Here is a 15,216-nt window from a genome sequence, read left to right as displayed (position 1 = left end):
AGGGAAATGTAAGCCCATGTTATAATGAGTCTGAGAGGCTAAAATTAGCTCAGTAACATTACTCAGATCTCCTATTACCTTTCCTAAAGTCATCCTGCAGACGGGGCCATTGTCATGTGATTATGCCAGCACAAAGACGCAGGTGTAAAGTTACTATTGAAACGTGTGCCCATGAACAAATTTACTTGATGGATTTTTAATGGCCCGGGGCTTTCCATTGATGATAGATGGATATCCACTGGGTAATGCATTTGTGCATGTTGAATGAGTATAAGACAGAGTGTAACTGTGTTGCCCTAATTTCTCTGAAGCTTTCTTGCTTAAATCCTCTGTAGATATAATGCATGGCAGTGCTATTAGAAATGTTGAACATGGATATCTGTGTTGGATATTCTAATATCAAAACAAGGGCTTATATTATGTAAGTGAAAATGATCAGTTTTACCATTTGTATCCCTTTACTGCCTGGTGCTATATGGCAATGATTACAATTCTGACAATTTTCCCTGTGGGGTTATTTTTCAAAACGTATTAGATGACTAATTTTGTGAATGAGAGGGCTTTAGGTGTGTTTAAGTTAATTTGAATTCCTTTCCACAGCTGCCCCCATGTGGCTCTGCGGTGGTTGAATAGTTAACATTATTTTAAACTATTCTAACTACAATTGATTTCCATCATTCAGGCAAGTCAACATATGGTCAAAATTGAGTAATATGTTGTTTTACTGGTTTTTCTATTGCTTTGCTGTGGCTGTAACCCTAACCTCAGCTCTCCATTTTGAGGTGGCTTTCCAACCACATTTGTTGCTCCCTGCTGAGGCTGCCTCATTAAGAGGAATGTGGAACACCTGTGCTGAGAAACAGTAAGCCTTTACCGCACATCCTGTCACTGCGCGTTTCTGCTATAGGCAACAAATAAGCGTGCATCCACTTGAAAAATATTTATTCAGTTTTTCCCTTTATTTCCCTTAATTAGGCCCCTTTAGTCCCTTTGCTCGTGAAAAAAAAACAAAGATTTTTTTTTTCTTTCCTCACCCGTGCAGTAAAAGAATATTAGTATTGGAAAGAATAGTTCTGTGTCAGAGCCTTGAAACAGAAACAAGAAATACAACCTATTCATAAATGAGCTTATTTCAGTCAGCCAAGTAAAACGTCCTGGTAAACAAACTGACTAGCAGTGTACTGATTGCAAAAAGGAAAAAGCTAGAGTATGTAAACTGAAACTGAAGTGCAAAAACTTGTGAGAAGTGCAACCCACGTTAGGCTGGACTCAGATGCTGTTACTTTCACATTCACTAAAGGGGATTTGTGCTACTACATTTCAGTATGGGTATGACATTTTTAACTCCTTACAGTATCCATTTAATGGCTGTTTGAGAGTTAAATATGCCTACTGTATATTACTAAAGCCCAATATGTATCTATGTACAAAATATTAGAGACATTTCCTCTTTTTATGAAGCACACTGAAGAGGTGAATCCAGGTAAAAGCTATTATGCCTCATTCATTTCCTTGATTAAATCTATACCAATCAGAAATGTTCCGATGTAGATAAGAGAAGCAGACGAGTTAACGAAGGATTTTTGAAGCTTTGAGACAATTGGGATTGAGCAAAGAGGCTGCAACTCATTATCAGGAAGATGTCCCTAACATTTTGTGCATTCAGTGTATGTCTGTGTGTGTGTGGCTGTATCATGTCATCACATTTCATTGCTATTGACTGTCCTGCTTTCGAGTGCCATCACTAAACAGCAGCGCCCTGCCTTTCCAATACCTCTCTCCCCCACCACATTGTTATTATGACCACTTTGAATAAAGATTTCTCAACATGTGACTCAATTCATGCGAGTTCTCATCGAACTGTGTATTTGCATCAGAATGTTGCGATCACTGCTGGACTCTGACTATTGACAAGCAAGCACTTTCAATTACCAGATAAGAGTTCGAGTAGTGCCATTGATTGACCAGGGACTTCATTATGTTGGCTGCCATTAACAATGCAACCCATTGATTCAGTCATTGAAATGGCTTTGGGAGAAATCAGGACAAGATAATACTAAGACCCACGGTCTGTATTGGATTCACTGCAGGGAACACACACTGCTGCAGCCCCCCAGCTAAGACAATACACCTCTTTGTAATCCACCTTTTCCACTAAAGCAATGCACAAACAACAGTCAGACAAAACATCTGCATGACAAATATGTTCACCTCCAAGTGTCACCAAAACATATCCTGGGTTATTTTAGTATTAATACCTTATGCTGTACCGTTTCATAATATGTCTTGAACTGTTACTGAAGAAGAAGAAGAAGAAGAAGAAGAAGAAGGCTATAAATTTGGTCTTGAATGCCCTCAATTAAGCTGCTATGATTATCTGCCTTTAACTGTTTTGCAGTTAAGCATGCACATTCTATTCTATTCTATTCCATTCTATTCTATTCTGTTCTGTCATATGTCCATGCAACATCTGGACATCATGGGTGGAGCATTAACTACATCAGCCTTAATGCCATTTATCATCATCAGCCCCTCCAGTATGTCTTCCAGACATTACAGGCAGCCAGTCGCAGCAGCAGCAGCAGAAAATATGTGAGGGAAACAGTCGGCTGGAAGTGAATCAATGCGCCTGTATTCTCTGACCGTCATTTCAGAAAAAGCGTATTGCGTAATACTGTAGCCTACTTGAAATAGCCGGTGTCAGAAGTATGTCGCTGTTGCATGCTCTGTGATCTGTGTGGCGGATAAAAGCAGGGCAAAGGGTGGATGACAGGGGAGAACAGCACAGCGCTGTGGACCGCTGCGGTACTTTCCGATACATGAATAACCCTAATCTTAATAAAGAATAAATGTTACATAGGCTTACATAGCCAGATGAGACTGAACCGTCAAATAGCCTACTTCTGTAAAGCTTTTAAGTCTGTGTAAACGATTATAAATACAATCTAACTTGTGATTCATAATTTAACAGTTTTTATATATTTATAATCCATCCATATTTCTAATGCATCCTCATCTAAAATCAGAATGATAACATGAAGAGGATTTGATAGTGCAAATCGTGTTTCATCGTGTCAAATATTTATCCCGCTGCCTCGACAAGGTCAGCATGGCTTTTTAACATGATTTATCTCGGGATAATGGACCGCCTCATGAAGTCTGTCTCGTGACGCCCGCTTTCTTAACTCGTCCAAATTTGTCTTTTACGCTTGCCTCAAAATATAAAGGCTATTATTTTCAGTGAAGCTAACCTGCGCGCCCGAGCCACGGCGCATACTAAGTTGTGCTCAAAGCAAAGCCGGTACCTCATGGGTCCCACATTGCCTTTTGAGGAATCATTTGATAGCCCTATTAACTTTCATGTAACATTGTTTCTTGAAGGCATCCACAGCAAGCGCCCCAGTGTCATTACTGTGAGAAATGTGCTTTCATACTGAACGTCTTTTACAGAAGTCCTGGAAGATACATATTTTTAGAAAGCCAGAAAACACAAGTTACAGGGAAATATAAAGAGGTTATAGGCAGTGGATTTTACGCCATGGGTAAGGATTGTTTTATATATAAATACTGTTAATCGATGATAGGTAATTCTTGATATGTTGATAGCTATATCAGAATATTTTGTCGCACTTGAGTGGTGACGTTTAAAGGAGAGGCACAAAAATTCATTAGCACACATTCACTTCGTTAAATTAACACATTGACTTAAATATTTTTTCTTGCAGTCCATTTCACCACTGCAATATTTTTTTTACGACTCTGTCGGTTACAGACAATGTTTTAAACTCCACAGAAGATATGTGCCTTACAGGACCTTCGGCAATCCATTCAAGCCAGCAAGTTTGGAGAGCGTGTTGAGTTTAATCAATTCATAACGTCGAGATGGAGCCGAACTCACTGAAGGTAACGTTTGTTATCAACCGTCGATTTATTTAATTTTCGCATTACGCTAATCGTTACGCATCGGAAATTGTACTTTTGAACCTAATCCACAAAACTTTGACATATTTAATTTTGTATGACCACATCTATGTCATATTTTGAACATCTAAAAATAGTTCTGTGATACTGAATGTGTGCAGAAAACTGAGATTTCCCAGCGTAATGTTTGCAAACGCTGCGTAATTAGGCTACGCATGGATGTTTTTAATGTTTATGTCCACTTGGCTGCGATTTGTTTACCAAATGTGGCTATAAACCATTCATTAATTTCTCTATTGGTGTTTTTCCTCAACAGTGGGTGGGCTCGTCTTGCGGTTTACATGGACCATATATATTCTACAAAGCCTTTAAATTTAACCGGGACGGCAAACCGAGGATTCTGTCTCTCGGAGACTTTTTCTTCGTCAGATGTAAACCGGAGGATCCTATTTGCATAGCGGAGCTTCAGCTGCTCTGGGAAGAAAGAACGAGCAAGCAACTTTTATCAAGCTCCAAACTTTATTTCCTACCCGAGGATACTCCCCAAGGACGGACAGTCAGTCATGGAGAGGTAGGAATAATAATAATAATGAATAATTAACGTGTCATGATTATTGTTTTCTCACGCTGGTGATTTCCTTCATGTTCTCTCATGTTCATACGCATTTTATCGAATAGCATCTTTATTGCATTAAGTGCTGGCAATCCCTGTTTAACCCCCCCCCCTCCCTCCCCCCTGTCAATGTGTGACACAGGCATTCATAAACGCGTGCATTGATGTACTGACATTGATGTATTTGAGCAGTAAAAGGATTGACCTACAGCGGTGTTTGTTCTCTAGTTTTACTTTAGCCTATTTGTTCATTGTGGTGTCAACTGCTGAATGTGCACTTGTCCAGCTGCGCTCAATAAGGCTGCCGCTGCGCTCTATGGGGTTAATTGTATTATAGGGGGGAAAATCCGCAAGAATCCAGCGCCTAGGCACTGTCATTTCATTTCTTCATAATGCATGTCAAATACTGACATACGGGCGGAAATTGCGAAACGGTAATGAATGCATGAGATCAAACTGTCTCAGATTGGACGCTACGATAGTTATTGGATATTTTGTAATGCCGCCTGCCCGCTGATATTGAAAGAGCAGAGCGATCCGTTCTCAAAGCACAGCGAAGCAAAGCCAGTGCTGACACGTCTTAACTACTCTCCGTAATTTGCATAATTTTCCATGTGGAAATTTTCATCCTCGATAATGTGATATTGTCAGCTCACATTTGCTACACCACTTAAAACGCCTCTCTGTTACATTACGCCGTTGTTGGCATAAGCAATAGTTATGATTGACTGTAGCCATATGTGGCGCTTGTGATCCGGTTACGTCGCTCCACTGAATGACATTACTTTGATTAGTTGGTGGGAATAGTTTTTCTCACTGGCCATAAAAAAATGATGTGTTCTCATGCCGTCATTATTCTTCAATGATATTCCTCGTCGACCGACAACAATACTTTAATTACCGCCCTCTTCACTTTAACTTGTGGTTGGATGGAAATTATTCTCTGCTGCTGTTATATTGTTTATAGGGAAGGACAAAGCCGGGTTTGTACTTGACTCTTCCGCTGATGGTTTACTTACATTCTTTCCTCTTGAGTAATAGAGTGGCTATCACATTTCCTTTTCATGAGAAAGGTGCCTATTTATGGCCTGCTGCTTAGACAAGCTATCATCTATGATGGCAGAATTCCTCTATGAACGGGTATCATCTCCTGAAGCCCTCCCGCTTTAGCCTTTAACACGCTGCAATTATTTAGTAATTACTTTGAGTGCATGCATCGTCGATTCTGAGGCCATGCTTGCGCAACGACATGTCAGCTCCGCCCCTTTCCCAAAGACTTATTTGCATTGCAAAGTGCTTACATTCCAGTCCATTGGGTATCTGGAAAAGATTATATTAACTATCAAAAGGGCTACATAGCCAGTGCAAATCAAATCTAAAAGAATTTGGGAAATAAGTATAGCACAGAGAATGATACAACAACAGTAGTCTCTGCTGTAGTATGTGTGTTTGATAATAGTGTTTAAAATCTTATGGGAAACTGAGGCAATTTCACTGCATGAATTATGCATCAAATTGCATCACAGGATACAATCCTTGTAAATGCAAGTAGTGTTGTCAAGTACAATTGCTTTGAAGTTGCACTGTGATTATAGCACAGGCCAGACTATAAAATAATATCATTTGAAGATGATATGTTTAAGTGCAATGTAGATGCCTGCAGGCTGACCTCAATTAAAGGGCTTGTCAAACCTCATGCTCTCAGCAAATCGGCCTACTTATATTACACAGTGGAAATTACCCCGACAAGTCCAAGTCAGTTTATGACCTTCACTGAGCCCATTCAGATTCTCGCTGACTTTGCCCCATAACACTAATCTGCACTGCATGAGTCAGCTAGGAGCGTTTAAAGATGCAACCCATAATCCAAAAACAAGCAGTAAGAGTAAACCTGCCTCACAAAGCGGTGATATAGGACTTGGATCAACTACGTCACTGTTGAAACCATAGTTTGTGACAGGCAATTTTAAACATACTGTATGTGTGAAAAGATTATTAGTTCTTTAATTGGTTGTAAACATTAAGATAGAATAAAAATACATTTTCAGTTACAGACGGAAGTGAAGATTATGAATATCACACAAGTCATTCTCTTCTGGGCTCTGGTATTATATAATGACAGATTAATGACTGTAGAGTTATTCAGATTTACAGATCTGTAATTGATTGACTCAAAATCAGGATGTTAGATTAGCCTGGTGACAGTTATAGACTCATGCAGATATGGACTTGATGACTTATGGCTATCAGGAAGTGTGCAGTTTTTACAGGGTGTAAGCACCAAAAAGAGCAGAGCGGCATTAGGTGAAGACATTTTTCACAAGCTCAGTGTTATTCAGGTTCCTGTCATTTCCTGGATCACGTTCTCACACTCACTTTTGCATATTTTCACACACCATACGACTGCAACAGTGTCTGACATTTGACATATAAACAGCTCTTGCTATTTCTCTCCCTCTCCCCATGAGATTAAAGACTACATGTGGGTAGGGTGGCTACAGCTCATATCTTGTATCTCAAGATAGCAATTATCTTAAGTCTGAAGCCAATATCCTCAAAATACCAAAGGCACAACTTTTTCAAGACGTACACATCAAAACAACCTTTATTGACCCGGCTCACCAGAATTGGATTACTGATTCACTTGTGTTCTCAACGCTGAGGTATGATGTAATTTCCTGGTTATTTCTCAGGTATTTGTTTGCTCTCCACCCCTCCTGCGCTGTGTTTTGCTGTGCTGTGCTGTGTGCAAGGCAGGCAGTGACAAGAGGAACCAACCCATGACCTACTGTGCTTGTTTTTCCTCTGTCACAGGGTTGGAGGTCAATTCCTTTTAAATGCAGCCAGCTTTAAATGCAGCCAGCTTTGGACAGAAATAGAAATTCAGTGAATAAAACAAATTCTCAGTTATGTGTTGATGGATGGATGGATAGACAAAACACAGCGCACATGAAAGAAAATATAAGAATCTATTTATTCTAAGTTAATTATTAAGTCCATATGTGTGGGTGAAGCTCTATTTTCCATTGTATCTCCATCTGACAAGCAGTGTTTACCCCCACCAGTTGAGCTCTGCTTGCTCTTTAAACAGGCTTTGTGTTGGGCTGCTCACCCATTATGACAAACCCTCTATTGGGGCCTCCACTCTATTTGTCCGCCTGCAAACTGCCACCAACTAAACAGTCACATGTGTTTAAAACTCGTTATTGAGTGACACATTATGTCGTCTCACCCCAAATGGCCTGACTCTCCTCCTGGTACTGCTTGCTGGCTATAATGCTTTCTGTTTTTGTACTCCCATTCCAGGAGAGAGCTGTTGTAGATAACCGCTCACTGCACAACACCCACTTATTGTATACTGTGCTTCAGGCAGTTAATTGCCTATGCTTATCTTATATATATCCCACTTTACTGCAAATACAGCAAGGTGCTCTTAATGGAAATTCACAACCGCAGAGAATATTTCTGGATCATGTTATATTAATGTGCTATTATCATCACCTCTGATTTCATCTGACCTCTCCTCTCCTCCATTCTGTCCCCCTAGCTGACAAGGCTTTGGCACACGTGCACATACACACACACGTACACACACACACATATGCACACACACACACACTGACAGGCTGGGGACTGCAGCAGTAGGCCAGTATTGATTGCTGTGGAAAACACTTTGGCATGCATCCAGAGCCATCTCTTCAGTACATGGCAGTAGTCCATGCATGTGTTCAGTGCTTGGAAAGCCAGCTTGTAGGGAAATTAGATTGTATTCATTTGCTGCTTCTTTGATTTTTCCTAAGGGAAAAACCCTGAATGGGTAATTCAGGCATCTGGGATGCTAGTTGAGTTAAGTCTAAGTGGCCCAGATATGCAACCAGCATTTTGATGGATAAGGTCGTTCTGCTGAATGACTTCAATGTAAATGTGATATGGCACATTTTTACAGTGGCCTTTTTAGACATCCATACTGCTCCCTTGTCTTGGCCAGTGTGTGCATTATACCAAATCTCCCCATTCATACAACAATGGCAGGAATTTGAGAGGTGGGGGGGGGGGTTAGTGTGCATGTGTGGTGTGCGCGCATGTGTGCCTCCTCCTGCCGCAGAACAAGTCATTAACTCTGAACACTGCCCTCCAGTGAATTCCTCACCATTGCTGAAATAGCATGTAAATTATTACCAGCTTTTTAGGATAGTGTAATTTAAAACCTTTTAAATGGAATACCCTGGACTTCAAAGGCTATAAAAAACCCCAGTAACATTTCCCATTGGTTTAGGAGTTGTCATTCCTATCCTTCGCAATCTTTTGATTCTTTCGACCAAACTATTTTGTGACTTTGCAGACTAAGTAATGATACGTTACAGCAGCGCCTGGTTTGTCAACACATGAGAGACTTTTGGTGCTCTTTAGATTGGTTTTTCCACTTTGTCATTGACAAACCACTTGAACAGGCAAACATTTGCCTTGATGCATGACTCCAGTGCCCCCAGCTACAGTGGATCGTTATTATAACCTTTGAGGAGAATGGAGCCACAGATGAGCAGCTTTTGCTGAACGCTCCAGCCAATATTTTTCATTCTTTGCTGTGGTTTCTTAGATGGAGCACATGAAATGATTATGCACTAAGTCTTTCTTGCACATTTGCTGAAATTCATTGGTACAAAACAGCAGCGATTCAATGGAGCTGACGCAGCTTTTTTGTGGTGTCATCTTACATGATGGATGCCTTGCCCACTTTAAGAAAGGCTTTGAGAATGCCTGTTATCAAGCTATTTTTCTCTGTCATTATATCTGTAAACGAATGCTAAGTTCATATATCACCATTGCTCATGTAAAAGTAATCTCTTAATGGAATCAGTGAATAAAAGATGAGTTCAGCACCCTGCAGATATTAAAGCGACTTTCTGCATATGAATAAACTGCCTATATTAAGTGTCAGAACATTATGTACAATCATTTTCACCTTTTAAATATCGCACCTTGAACTCTATCTGGTCTTGAGGCGGTCTCAAAAAAAACATATTGTAATTCAATTGTCCCTGGCTTCCTCCCCAGAGCTCCTTTTTAATTCCCAGATAAGTTTGTTTTGGGACACTGAAGCCAAGGTCACTCATGGGGAGGGGAGATAGATAATGAACTCATATTGTGTTTCATTCTCTCATTCTCTCTCATTCTCTCTCTCTCTCTCTCTCTCTCTCTCTCTCTCGCTCTCTCTCTCACCCTCTCTCTCTCTCTCTCTCTCTCTCTCTCTCTCTCTCTCTCTCTCTCTTTCTCTCTCTCTCCTCATTGTCCATGTCACCATGTCCATTACTCAATTACTAATCTCCTTTGGCCCCAGGAATTCCTGTGCTGACCTCTCTGAGGCAGCAGGCTGAAACCTTCCCAGCATGACAGGAGCACTGTGTGTATGTGTGTGTGTGTGTGCGTGTATATGTGTGTGAGTATGTGTGTGTGTCCATAGTATAGAAAGACACCCACCCATTGGGAGTGCTCCCCTTGACTCCCAAGCTGAAGGTCCTGTCCGAGCGATGCAACGCTTTGCTGTAGAACGGTGACATTCAGGAATGTCTCCCTTACTGATCAGTCAGGACGCGCCGCGGTGTGGATTCTCACAGGGAATTGTTCAGAGCGTTATGGAATATTTCAGGGTGTATTGTTTCTAATGGGATCACCGAATGTAGAAGTGGGAATGTCCCTCTCCCTGTTTGCCACCAATACACCGCTGTATCCATATAAATTGAATGATACGGATTTCAGCGAGTTTAATTTCAATGAGATTGCTGGAGTCATGGGTTGCTGGAACACAGTTATCTACAGTTCACAGCAGAAGTCTGTTTTTTTCCAATTTCAGTCCATTATGCGCCATCATAACAATAAATTTACTCAGTAATGTTTTCAGAGTTATTGTGCTGCTGCAATAAAAACATGAATTATTGATAGAGGAATGAAATTTGAATGTAATATTAATGTGTTAATGTGTTACCTCGCATTTTAATTCAACTTCTAATCATAAAATGACATATCCGAGGCAAAATGATGGTAACGCAATAAGACACTCTATGTACAGTAGCATTATGAATACATTAATGCTCTTATAATGCATCGTGGTAGAGGAAGTGTTGCTAAAATGACACCAGACTATTTGTGATGTTGCTGATGTGGAGTGTCACCTCTTGGCTCTGGGCTTGCAGTCCTCTGACCTATATTATCAAGTGGCCTGCTGGCTGTGTCTGCCTGTTTGCTAAACTATCAGCAGCCTAACTCAGAGTGACAGCACAGTGTGGACGGGCTGCGTTTACACAAGACCAAGGTTTCCAAAGCACATCTACCAAACTGAAAGTCTTACTACTGAATATGATTGCAAGACCCCCGCTGTGCCATGTTGCCGGATAATGATATCCCACAATTGCTTCACCCGAGTACATTTTTTTCTCTTTTGTACATGCTTGTGTTTGGTAGAAACACTTTTGTATTGTTATGTTTTGCACTGGCAAATTGGGCCGGTGCAGTCAAACCTCAGAGGTGCTCAAAGGTGATGACTCTTTTCTCAGTAGCTCTCTGTATGGTTTTCAGAAAGGCTTACTTAACTTATTTGGTTAAAGATTTCTCAATCGTGAATGGTGACTTATGCAACCTGCAAACCACAAACCCCTCTTCTTAACCGCCTGCCTGTATGTGCTGCACACTTTACTTTGCCATTCAGCCAGTGCCAGTTGGCTGGTAAACTCAAAACAGTTTATGGCAAAGCTAATGGATATAGGCTGTTTTTAGATCTGTGGCTCTGTTCATAGACTGATTATTTTCTGGACTGTGTTGACAGCTGCTGAATTGCTCTCACCTGTTGTGTGTTGCTCTCAAGCTGAACAAGTCCCCAAACAGGATCTGTTGACACTCACACAATGCACCGTGCCATTCAAGTGATTGATATAGAGGAAATAGTTGTGTAGCTGTTCCAGAAATATGGTTTTTAAGGTTTTTCCAATTGTTCGGAAATGTCCCAGTGTGCTATTGAAGTACTTCACTGCTGCTTCATGCATTCAATATCAGAATATTCCATGCATTTTTGTGAAGATTGGACTGAACTGGAATGCTCCATGACAAAATTTTGATTTTGTTTATCTATGTATGTGCTGCCAGTAGATTGCATCAAAGTACAGTAGCTAATTCAGAGGAGATACAATGTGGTTTTTGGCTGCAGGGTGAATGCTATTTACTGTTGCTCTACATTATTCAAATGGCCTCCTTTTCTGAAGGGAGAAACAGCAGTCAGTTTTTCATTGCATGGAAAGCCGGTTACAACCACCCGCCACCACTTGACAGCTGAAGACAGCTCATTATAAGAAGACCGAAAACCCATGTTTGATGTTTCTACTTAGTGAGGGAGGCACAGCTATATCAAGCTATCCCTCGCAGGCTTTTCCTTTATAAGGAAATACTGTCTCCAACTGGTTGGGATTTGATATGCCTGTAGTTGCAGATGATGAGAGAACTGAATTTGGGTAAATGAATAGACAGTACACTCAGAAAGAATCTGAAAAGTTGCTGTGTGTTTATGTTTGTTTGAGAACATATACATATATATATATTGTGTGTGTGTGTGTGTTTGTATGTGTGAGAGGGAAAGAGAAAGAATGAAACAATAAGAAAAATGGATATATAGGGAGAATTAGAGTGAGATTGTAATGCATGTGATATATAGACTCTTTTATCTGAGACAGATACACGTAAAGGCAGACAGATGCCTGGTAAACGGTAGAGAACCAAGGTAAACAGCAGCGAGCCCCTCTGAGTGTCCGCATTTCTCCTCACACACATCTGTCCTCCAGATTTCCCCAGTTCTGTAACAGCCATCTCCCAGCACACCTCTCCACTCCACTGGTAACAAGCACTTCAGCCATTAGTCCCTCAAATGGAAACACATTTAAACATCTCTACCTCGTTCTCCCTGCATTGGGCTTGTAGTTCTTTGAATGTGAAAGTTATTTCCATGTCATGCTTGAAAGGGCTGAATCAACCTTGGAAAAAAAAAAAGTTGAAGCTGGTGCTGGAGAGAGAGCCAACTGAACAGAATGTACATACAGCTAAATTCAACCATGAACTATTGACATGCATTTGTAGTTTTCCTGTAGTGTCACATTAGTTTTATTGTATTTCTATAATGTATTTCTCTCCATTAAAATTATTCAAGTGTCAGAGAGGCCACTGGCTGGGAGCCTTCTCTCTCCTGTCCATTAATTAAACCCTCACTATAACAAATTGCATTTCATGTAGTTCCCTCTACACTTTATGAGACCAGAATCAAGGTGAAATGGCAGTCACCGAGCCTAATGTCCGATATGAAAGCGTAAAATCTCAACATCCATGGTGAATATTAGATGACTGCCTTAGTGAATGATAGCGTAGCTGTTTTACCACTGTTGAGTTAATCAAAACGGCTCAAACATCCACATCCTCATTGACACATGATTTAGTAACTGCTGGCATAAATTCAGTTCAGTAATCATCCATATCATCCGTATTCGTGGCCCTGTTAATGTATTTACATTATTGTACAGCATGTTGTGTTGCTGTTTGACGCACAAACCAATTTAGTTAAAAATAAATAAGGACATTGTGATGTTGGTCATGGTTCCTATTTCTTACTCTGACCCTAACCTTGATCCTAGTTACTCATAATGGTCAGATGTACTGTGTTTGTCATATTTATTTTTTCTCTCTGTGTCTGTCCGATGAAATGTCCAAGCCATCTTTTCAAAACAGAGCCACTGAGAAACTGTTGCACAAAGAAATAATCCATGACTTTGACGTAGACGGGCTCAGGCATTGGCGTATTGCCGCATTTATCTGACTCCCTTTATTTGCTTCTGATTGTAATTGTGACTCCGCTCTGCCTCCTTGCAGCACGAGGTCATTGCGGTGTCGGAGAAGGTGATCGTGCGGCTGGAGGACCTGGTGAAGTGGACGGTACCGGACTTCTCAGGATGGGCCCACGGGCTGAGGGCCGAACCCCTCAAACCCTCCGTGCTCCGGGAGCTGGGGACCAACGGGAGGCGGGAAGCCCTCCACCGCTACCGAGAGAGCACCCTGACCAGCGGACTCAACTTCAGGGACATCCAGAGGGAGAGGGCACAATTGGGTGAGCACCAGCAACACTTCCACTTTTTTCTGCTTTTTCTATTTTTAAGGCATTTCTGCTTTACTAGGTAGTATAAAAAGCCACAAGGACACTGCAACGTTTCCATTTTTTTGGCTGCTGATTTGATTATGTATTCATGTACTTCCTCTAGCAAAGCTCAGCTCATGTTTATTGTCCTTTGGTTGGTTTAACAAGCATTGTCTTGACTGGAGTAATTCATCAGTTTGTGGTTGGGTTTCTTCCCATTATAATGAGCTGAGAATAACACTAATAGAAGCAGGCTAGAGGTAATGGCAGCTTGTTTGCCAACACATTACCATAATACAGTATTACAACTCTGTTTTCTTAGTGTATGACAAGACCAAGACAACACAGCGAAAATCTCATAATTCAGCTGGTAATGTCTTGTTGCATTTAAATAATGGCGTCACATCAAACTGCAATCGGCTGCGTCTCGCATCTCTAACACCTTCATATCCTTCTGTTCAGATCATAACTGGCTGTATATCTCAGTGACTTAAAGGATCATTATTATGTGTATCTGAATGGCTTCCTCAGTTGCCTGGTGTATTCATCATAATGCATGGTACCAAGTGTCAGTGAGATGTTTGATTCCTGCGCTGGGCTGGGGTTTCACTACTGCATTAACCATGAATCAGCCCCAACATAAAGCTCGATGTCTCTCTGGATGACTCATCCAAAGCCAATAGGAAACTCTGGTATTTGAGCCGAAGAATCAGAAAGAACATAATGTTCCCTTTGAAGCTGTTTTCCAGTTATTTGCCTCCCTTTCACATGGCTGTGATGTAATGCCTAATGCTGATTATATTGGTATAATGTAGCTTAGCAAGCATCTCATCCTAAAAATACAGCCGCAATTACAATGCGTCTTGTCGGGTTATGAGTCTGTATCCTGGTTCCTTTAGCCAAAAAAATTTAGCCTTATCCCCTCAAATGATCCTCCATAATTCATTTTTATTAATCATTAGAAGTCTAAAGCCTATGTGGAAGTGAAAATGCAATAGGCTTAAAAAATGAACAGCCTGTTCTCTGTAGAATGGGGGAGTTTATTGATGACTCTAGTATTGTTCGCTGCTTTGATCTTCCAGGAAGAGGAGCTGTTGTGTGTTTCTGTCGCTGGATGCTGTATTGCCCTTGAATACACCCTGGACATTGTTAGAATCTCATACGCAAAGAGGACAAGAGGATCAATAATGGATGCTTTGTCGTTCTACTATTCCAGGAATCAATACAGTTTGATTGTGCTTGTGCTCGTGTGTGTGTGTATGTGTGTGCGTGTGATTGCTTGCCTTCATAAATGGATGTGTCAGCTTGCTTCTTAAATGATATTATGTTCCATATCATGGCTATCTATAAATGTGCTGTATACTAGAGAGCGTATAGATTTATCTGTTGACAGTGTAATGACCTGGCAATGACGCTGTTGTTTCTGAGGCGTTGGTGGGTGTCTGTGTGTGTGTGTGTGTGTGTGTGTGTGTGTGTGTGTGTGTGCGTGTGTGTGTGTGTGTGTTGCTAATGAGCGGAG

At 40.9% G+C, this 15,216-nt stretch overlaps 1 protein-coding gene across 1 annotated transcript in view; it reads left to right on the top strand.

The window, feature by feature from the left end:
• Window positions 1–3,839: 3,839 nt before the first annotated feature.
• The window catches only part of LOC139639926 (AT-rich interactive domain-containing protein 5B-like), a 64,555-nt gene continuing 53,178 nt past the window's right edge, over window positions 3,840–15,216 (top strand). The window contains exons 1-3 of the mRNA XM_071514082.1: window positions 3,840–3,903; window positions 4,238–4,492; window positions 13,436–13,670. Of these exons, the coding sequence (XP_071370183.1) occupies window positions 3,883–3,903; window positions 4,238–4,492; window positions 13,436–13,670 (511 nt within the window). The 5' untranslated portion in view covers window positions 3,840–3,882. The remainder of the gene's footprint in view (window positions 3,904–4,237; window positions 4,493–13,435; window positions 13,671–15,216) is intronic.

This window comes from Centroberyx affinis, unplaced genomic scaffold (genome assembly GCF_046629955.1).
Source record: "Centroberyx affinis isolate AG114_WGS23_722 - 3 ecotype Tasmania unplaced genomic scaffold, CSIRO-AGI_Caff_v1 ptg007942l_1, whole genome shotgun sequence".
NCBI classification, from domain to species: domain Eukaryota; kingdom Metazoa; phylum Chordata; class Actinopteri; order Beryciformes; family Berycidae; genus Centroberyx; species Centroberyx affinis.
The sequence above is the reverse complement of the archived record's forward strand: the minus strand, read 5'-3'. Positions and strand labels throughout refer to the sequence as shown.